The sequence below is a fragment of the Theobroma cacao genome, chromosome 1, assembly GCF_053813885.1.
Source record: "Theobroma cacao isolate CCN51 chromosome 1, ASM5381388v1, whole genome shotgun sequence".
Taxonomy (NCBI): Eukaryota; Viridiplantae; Streptophyta; class Magnoliopsida; order Malvales; family Malvaceae; genus Theobroma; species Theobroma cacao.
The window spans coordinates 18,781,164-18,790,473 of NC_142639.1; the positions used below are offsets into that span (position 1 = coordinate 18,781,164).

General features: G+C 33.7%; 1 protein-coding gene and 1 pseudogene across 1 annotated transcript; one reads left to right on the forward strand and one right to left on the reverse strand.

The window, feature by feature from the left end:
• Positions 1 to 235: 235 nt before the first annotated feature.
• Positions 236 to 1,918, reverse strand: LOC108661366 (large ribosomal subunit protein uL11m pseudogene; annotated as a pseudogene).
• Positions 1,919 to 8,075: 6,157 nt separating this feature from the next.
• Positions 8,076 to 8,702, forward strand: LOC18612845 (uncharacterized). Its single transcript, XM_018120481.2, has one exon. It carries the CDS (start codon positions 8,127 to 8,129, stop codon positions 8,544 to 8,546), a length of 420 nt encoding a protein of 139 aa, XP_017975970.1. The 5' UTR covers positions 8,076 to 8,126; the 3' UTR covers positions 8,547 to 8,702.
• The last annotated feature ends 608 nt before the right edge of the window (positions 8,703 to 9,310 follow it).

The following is a 9,310-nucleotide window of genomic DNA, read 5'->3' on the forward strand; positions in this document are numbered from 1 at the left end:
ACCAATCACATCAATCTCTTTTGTTTGATGGGTATGGACTATAGTAAACTTTTTTTTTTAAGCATTGAATTGAAATAATCTTTGAAAGTTGCAGAAATTATCCAACAAATACATGTCAAAGGTCTCAAAGACAATGAAACAACTTCCCACACAGACAATGTTTCGAACACGGTGGAGAACAAATGCAGTAACAAGAGTATGAAAAAGACCATTACATGTTCGTGAAATGAACAAACTAATCTAACTCATTGACCACCTTAATCCCCATTGTATTAGCCGTCCCAATAATGGACTTACAAATACTCTCAAGGGACATGTATTGACAATAAGGATCCGATTGCTTAACCTTGGCAATCTCGTATATATGTCTGACGGACAACGTAGTGGCGATCACGTGACTTGGCCAGCTGCTACCGGACTCGATACCCGCTGCTTTCTTCAAGTACCATGTCACGGAGGGAGACTTCATGGTGAACTCGAAGGTGTTGTCTTTGAAGGCGGTTATGGTGACTACCATAAAAGTGTTGGGCTTGTACTTTTGGGTTTAGGCGTTGAAGTCTTTGCGAAAGGCCATCAGATTCAGTCGATACTACCCCAAAGCAGGACCCACTAGTGGCGCGGGTCATGCTCCTCCCACTGGTACCGTCAGCTTGATGGTGGCTGCCACTGGCCGCCGGGTTAGGATCTCCTCAGGGTTTGGACTATAGTAAACTTGAGTAGCTTGTTCGGCTAAAACAAAAGGCTCTTTACTAGCAAGAATTGAGTTGTGTCTAATTTCGACCAACCCATGAACAAGATTAACTCTAAGATCTTTTTCAATACCAAGCTAATGACATTTGAACAAAACTACTCGATTATTTACACCAAAATATTATAACTCAACGATATCGACCATCAAACTATAAAAGTCACGATTGTAATCATTATAGCAACTTCCTTTGATATAGACACCACTATTTATTGTGGAACGATTTTCTCCATATTCCAATGTATGGAACTTCTATCCATTCACATAGTAACATTTGTAACACATCGCTATACGACCACCATTGTGCGACATGCCTACTAAACGAGAATCAATTTGATTCACATGTTGAGCCACTTACGAGAAAGTGACATGCCATATAATTATTTCAAGTGTTATTTTAACACTTACAATTAGATTGATAAATGATAACTTACATATTTTTTCAACCAATTTCGAGAGGTTGCATCATGGATTTTGTACAATTCCTTGTCAGTAATACCATATCATTCTCTTTTCACCATATCATCAAACATCTTAAACATAGAATGAACATATATTGAATTAATGCCATTAACTTTTCATAATTTTCTAAACTTGTAATCGACTTAAACACTCCATTTATGGTAATATCTCATCACAATTCATTAGTACATATAGTTCTACAACATCAAACTCATCCTCCTCTAAGGATCACCATTTCTCGAATGAACCTAAAGGTTAGTTGGGATGCGTGAAAATCAAAAGACGATCGGATGCATAAACCTCTCAACGATCATCATTTCGTGGGACCTGATTCATTCTTGTTGGGATTGTAGGTTCAAAGTACATCAACCAAAACATTGATATTTCCTCGATGAGATATGCTTCACAAATGGAACCTTCCATAAATGCTTGATTATGATTTTTTTTTTTAATGATGCAAGACCTTGAAGATCAATGTGATTGTTAGATTCTCATAGTAACCCTAAAATAATTAGCAAATTACATGTGTGGCTCCTAATACCTCTCTTAAGGATACATCCATCAATAATGGAGTGGTCCTCCAACCTTAGCTTCATATTCCAAGTGGATCGGCAAATATTCCGTTGAGTCAAGGATAAAAATCTTCTCCAATTTGTATATGGTTCCCACAAGTTTTCCTTCCCATGCATTGATATGATCAAAACACATTTCGGTTGCACATATATCATGAAAGAAATATGAGATATCAATAATTGCTCTCTAAATAGTGTGAAGAACCATTGCAAAATGCAATTGGGAGAAAACGCTGCATAAAACATGACAATCATGACTTTTCATCCCATAAAATTTGCACTCTTGTTCATTCACATAATTTGCAATATTAGAGGTAAAACCATTTGGTAGTTGTAATTGTTTCACCCAAACACACACAGTTTTCTTTTGCTTTTTAGTTAAAGTGTATGAAGCCTTCAGTGTATATAGTTCACAATTATGCATAACTAATTTAATTTTGGTCGCCTACAACACACCTTTAAATCTTTTCAAGCCTTTATATTGTCTTTTGCCTTCCCCGAAACATCCATCATCGTGTTGAATATATTATCAAAGACATTACGCTCAATATGCATCACATCCAAGTTGTGACGAATGAGATTTGTACTCCACTATGGTAACTCCAAAAAAATACTTTTCTTCATCCAGTTATGGGTTTGCCCAAAACCCAAAAGCTTATGGTCATCAACCTCTGCTCCACATGTGATATTAGGAATTGCATCTAGTTGTTCCAAAATCTCAGCACTGGATAAATGATAACTCTATGATATAGAGTTATTTGGGCTTAATTTTGATAGTAATTTAGCTTAGTTCTTGTTATAATGCATAGAAATTAGTAGGTTTTATTTAAATAAATTCAAATTAGTTAATTTAGGTGAGTCAATATAATCTTAGTTAATTTTATATTAATTTGGTGTTATTGTGATTAAGATAGGTTGTTATTGATTTATTTGTGCTTTTGTAGGTTTAATGAAGGAAGAATTTTAATGAAAGACGAAAAGCAATTTTAGGGTGCAGACTTTTAGTTCATAAGTTTTGGTATTTCAACCATAACTCTTTATACAAAACTCTAAACGAGATGATTATTCGACTATTGGAAAGATAAGAGAAGGATCTACAACTTTCATGTTTACCACTTTGCCTAGTTAGGCCTCAAAGATGGTCAAAAAGGTTGTCAAAGTTGAAGCACTGCAGTAGTCCTAGAGCAATTACCAAATGAGGTGATTCTTAGACCACTAGAATGTTAAGAGGAAGGGCTACAATTATGTGTTTATCACTTTGTGTAGTTTTGATCAAATAGTAGTAAAATATTTGTATAAGTCGAGCACTACAATAGAATGCATGGACTGAACATGATGTTGTATTTGAAGTATATCTTTCACTCTAGAAGTTCAATTGACGTGACTGTTGAGCCATTAGAAAGATAAGTGACAGGGATAAAACTTTCATGTTTATTGCTTCACCCAGTTTAGATTTGATGAAGGTGAAAATCACATTGGAAGATGTTGGATTGTTGTAGTTTTACACAACGCAGCATGTGGAGGAAGTCTGCGTCCTTGAGTTACTCAAGGTTGTAGCGTCAAGGAAGCCAAGGCCGTAGTGCTAAGGAGAGCAAGGCTACAGTGCTGGTGAAAGGAAGGGCACCATATAAACTTTTGAGCCTAGAGAGCTGCATCGCCAAGAAAGGAAGGTCGCAGTGCTACTATAGCAAAAAAGGCAGCACCGCGACACCGACTAAACATGGTCACGATGCCAAACAATTTTCTAAAAATAAAAATTTGATGGGATTTTGGAAATGAGATTATTTGGAGCCTATTTAAGGGACCTTTTTTAGAGGTTTTAAAAAGGAGTCAGCACGTAACTATTCTGGAAAAAAAGAGCCAAGAACAAAGCAAGAAAACAAGAGAATTTGAGAGTGAATTGAGATTGCAAAGCTTCTATAATTAGTTTCTTTCTTTTATTTTCTTTGACTAGGATTCATGGTTAAATTTCTTTGGATATTGTTTTTATTAGATATTATGAGCTAAACTATTTTTCTAGCATTGTGGTGGATTTCAGCATGTAATTTGAATATTAGTTTCTCTTTTATTCATTATGAATGGGTAAAGTTTTGCTTATTCAAATATGTTCTTAACGCTTTTGATTGCCTAGCCATCAATTAATTGATTTGTGAATCTAATTGAGACTTGATAGAAAGATTTTAGAATGGACTAAGATTTGATTAGTGTATCTTCACATCACTTAGGTGTTCTAATTTACGATTCGGGTAGACATATGCCGATTTTCATATATAGCTAAATTAGAACACTAGCTTAATGAACCTTATTTAATTGATTACTATAGACATATAATGACCTAATTAAGTTAGGTATTTGTGCAAGCATCTCGACGGAGACTTGTATGTAGCTTTGGATTCTAGGTTAGTAAAACCACCCATGAATGTAAATAATAAGATAAGCTAGTATCAGATGAAGTATTGAATGAACCCATAATCTTAGGTTTTAATATATTGCCTTTTTCTAGTGAATTTTTAACTTTTTTTTAATTAGTTTAGTTTTTGATTGAAGTTAGTTTTAATTAATTGTTTACAAAATTGAGTTACTCAAATAAGATTAATTTGTCATAATTTTAGTACTTAGTAAAGAATTAGGAGTAAATCCCCGTGGGATATGACTCTAGACTTACTGTTTATATTACTTGTTCGATACATATACTTGCATGTGCAATATCGATTGCAAGTTTTTAGCAATAATGTTTATTTGTGTGCAAGCTTTTTCCTTACAAGATGGTTAATGTCTATCCGTGTGGTGCAATAGATATTTGTAGTGAAGTTACCAGAACCTTCAGAGTGAATGGGTAGCATCTCCAACATTATTTGGCAGGTGAATTGGATCACCAAATATCCTCAATTAGTCCAATTAACAACAATAAAGTGGTATCATAGTCGAGTTATCGATTATAAAGAAGCATTTCTTGCGAGGCAACCCAAGCTATATCCTTTTAGATTTAGTTGTTATTTTAGTTAGTTTTTGATTTTATATTTAAAAAAGTAGTTATAACCTTTTCCTAGCTTGTTTTGTTGAGTATGCAAGTTTGGGAAGTATGGAGATAAGGAGAAAGAAAATTAAAGCTTTCAATGCACTATCACCATTGATAGGGGAGTATATTTTCCTTATTCTTTTTAGCTTTTCACATTGAGGACAATGTGCAATTTAAGTTTGGGGGAGGGTTTTACTCTTATTAGTTTTTGTGATATTTTAGGTTAGTTTATTTTCGTTAATTTTTTATAAAATTTCATGCATGTTTTAAAAACAGGAGCTAAATTTAATTGCACCAATTTCTTTGAATTTAAGTATCCAATGATGAAAACCTAGTTATATATTTACCTTGATTCTTTAAAACATGTGGATATTGTTTGAATGTTATGTGAATTCTTATGCTAAGCTTCATTGTTAGGATGAGATTTGTACATTTTGAGGACTATATATTTTGCTTAAATTCATTGTACATATTTAGATAAGGTTTATGTGAATGTGAATTTCTGAATTATGTATTGAGTTCTAGAATTTGTTTGATTCTCTGTCGAGGTGAAATCTTAAAGATATGATTTAGGACATATTTGGACCGATTGAGCCTTTTTAGCCTACCTTACATAATCTATCCTTAGTTTACTCTTTTTGAGCCTAATGACACCTTTTCTTTATTTGAACACTTAATTTTTAGCCTAAACACTTAAATTAATATTTCCAACAATTTTGGCACCCCTCACTCCTAAGTGCATAAGTCAATTTAGGAAGTGTTATGACCTAAATAGTGAAAGAGGTGGTAAGGATGAAAAGTGATGAAAAGTTCAAAATATGACTGCATTCCTCTCACTACCCAATAAAAGAAATAAGTTTGGGGGAGTAATATTTAAAAGAAAAAAAAGAGAAAAAGGAAAAGGGTAGAGGAAAAAGAAAAAGTTTGAAATGTTGCTCAAAAGAAAAATTTTGATAAAAAAAAAGAAAAAAGGGGTATATGAGGTAAAGGAAAATAAAGTTATGAATAGGTCCTATATTGACTATGTGCTTCAAGTGATTTGAGCTATACATTATCCCATATCCAACCTTAGCCCTAGCCATACATTGCAAGCTAGTTAAAGCCCTATTGATTTTAACTTAGTATTAGTCTATATTATTGGAGAGAGAGATAAAAAGTAAACTTATGGAATTTAATTACTAATTTGGATTTTGCTTGAATATAAACTTATCTGGATACTACAATGTTCTAGGTGAAAAGATTGCACACACACATGGAAATTCATTTAACAATAGGCTTGGATTTGAATTGAAACATGAACTTGAATAATATTTGTGTGTTGCTTAGATTTATGAATATGGATTAAATTTTGAGGATATTAAAGGTGATGAATGAAATGGTGCAATTGATTTTGAGTTAAGTGTTTTCTTTATTTGAGTTATTACATTTTATTTCATGTTTTGCTTGTAGACTAGCAAAATCTTAAGTTTGGGGATAAAGTTATTTTAACACATTTTGAGGGCTTAAGTAGTTAGATTTTTGAGATTTTAGCTTAACCTAACCATTTAAGAGAATATTTCCTTGAAGAGATTCCATTGTTTGATCTAAGGAAACTTGTTAAAGTGCATCATAAGTTTTAATTATTATCTACATTAATATGTGATTGTAATTTTAATTATGCAGTGCTAGATGTTGTCTATAATGTTGTCTATAATGTGAAGTCAGTTTTTCTAGTTAGAAAAATATGAATGTTGTCTATAATGTTGACACAACTTATTTAGAATATCTTGTATGAACCAAATTCACTATATTTTTTTGGACAACAAGTTGTTTGTCACTGAATATAGAACAACCTTTTACACATTTTGTAAGAAGATATGTTTATACATATGTAAAATGTTGATTAGCAAGATAAAACTAAAGATGCGTATATGATAACCAATTTGTTGCTATGATATGAAATACTATTCACAATTTTTACTATCAAATGTTGATAAAATTTTATAAAATACATAATAATCAAACATTTAAGATAATCATGATATTACCACAACAAAATCTTTGTTAATTATAAATCCTGCTACGTAGCTTTGGCATCGGTTCACTTTAATAAGCAATAAAGAAAGTTTGAACACCACATTGTTCATTTGTTTTTTTCATTTTACAATACTATAAAGATTAATGTGACACCACTATGCCCTAAATCAACAAACAAAGCATTGAGCATTCCAAGTAAGTATGAAAACATCCTAACCTAAATAAAATTTACCGGGTCCTCAATTAATATAGCTACTACAAATTATACCAACCTAAGCATAAACGTAACTACTGGGTGAGTAATGAGTAATGAATGAGAGCTAGAGTTGGTTAGATAGTGGCAGTAGAGACATGAAGTTGAGCTTGGAGCCATGAAGGGGAGATCGATGAACAGCAAAGCAAAAAAGATCACAATGCATTTAAATACGGAGAACAGCCAGTTGTATCCATTAGTATGCAGGGTCCCACACACACCTTGCTTGGATGATGGAACCATCTCTCTTGCTCCTTTTGTTTTTTTTTTTTCTGTTAAATTTTAATTGGTACATTTCTCTCTTAATTTAGTATCTCCCAGTTTCATGCATATGACATGCTAGCTGACACTGCCGTGAGGCTCAAGGTATGGGTATGCATTACCAAAGCGATAAAAAAGGGCAACAATATATGTGAATAGTATACATATAGTAGACCAACAACTGCCAATTAGTGATTTAAATAGAATGACAAAAATATATATAAAAATTTAGAATAGATATATATGCGATTTGTCTTTTCTTTGAATTGGGAAGCGGGATGGGGATTGTTAGATGGACATGAAGCTATGATCATGTCTTTTCAATATTATGATGATAAAATTTTGAATCAAAATATTAGGTGGTCTTCCTATTGATATCTTTATATGGATGCTTTGTTCAACAATTATAGGAAAGAAAAAGATAATTAGAATCGTTGGTCTGCTAAACATGGTCACCATCATTATCACATTAATTTTAGCATATAGGCTCATCAGTTACCAAAATCTTTGTCAATGTTAATTTTTTTGCTCATTTTTTCCTCTTATTGACTAAATATTTTCCTAAAATAAGTTTGTTAAAATTTCTTAATGGCTTTCAAGGATATGCTGTTTTTAATGCAGACGGTGGGGTGGTATGGACTGGCATTGAAGTTCAGTTAAAGCCAACAACTGCTCCGGACAGTTAAGATTGTCATTAAAAGGACTGATTTAATGGCACTCAGAATTCAACTTACAAGCAATTCCCGAGTCACAAAGAGTACAGCTAGCGCAGAGAGTTGAGTTGAAAAGAGAGAGATGGCAAAGTGTTTTATAATTCTTGTACTTACGCTTGCAGTTATTCACAGCAGTACGGCTGCTCGGAATGTGCCTGGTGGCACTGGTCTTGATGACGAAAAGAACTTCGTTGCGTTTGGTGGGGTTGGTGGCATTGCTGGAGCAGGCGTTGGCATTGGAGGCGGGGACGGTGTCCTTGGCGGCATTGGGAGTGGAATTGGTGCAGTTGGTGGAATCGATGGACTTGGTGGTTCCACTGGTTTAGGAGGCCTTGGTGGCTTGGGTGGAGCTACTGGAGGTCTTGGAGGACTCGGCAGTGGAATTGGTGGCCTTGGCGGTGATGTTGGTGGTCTGGGCACTGGCATTGGTCGTGGCGTTGGTGGTGGAAGTGGAAGTGGTGATTGTGGTGATGGTGGCGCCGGATCCTTACTTCATCCTTGATTTCTCTGGAGCATTATTTTATATTATCGACTTCAATCTACGTCTAGCAATAGGCGTGAGAGGTTTTTGTCATAACATAATAATCTGTTTTTGTTTTGCTATTTTGAGATTGATCACTATGTCAAGTCTTAAAAAAATCTCCCGGATGTTTCTTCATTTCTCAGTGGTTTGTAGCATTAAAGGAATCTCATTATTCTTCTTTTGTTTCAAGAGGAATCAGATGCTCTCACTGAAAGAAAAATTTGTTGTCCTGCATGCGTGAGGACAAATTTTTGCATAACTAATAAGATACTTCGTCATTCACGGAGGACAAAGAATTGATAAGAAGTAAAAGCATCTTGAAAATTATCAATTTGACAATAGTGTCTGGTCCAACCACTTATAGACTTCGATAAATGCACTCACTGACTTTGCAAGGGTGAAAAGGTAATGCTATGGCTTATAATGAGTTGTGTAATTGCCATATTAATCAATTTTAGGTCTAGATTGATATTAATAAATTATAACTGCCATGATAAATAAATGACGATTTCCGTTTGTAATTAGGTTCAAAATTAATTCAATACAAAAAATGAATGCGAAAGTATTTATGTTTTTGATTTAATGAAAATCACGTGGAACGGCAATTGGAAGTTGTAGCTGCTTTTGCAATTGGAAACAAATACATTGTAATTGAAATTTTTATTTCAATTTTATGATGTTGACATTGCAATTAAACACAACTACAATTGTAATACTAAACCAAATCTTAATAAACCTCTGAA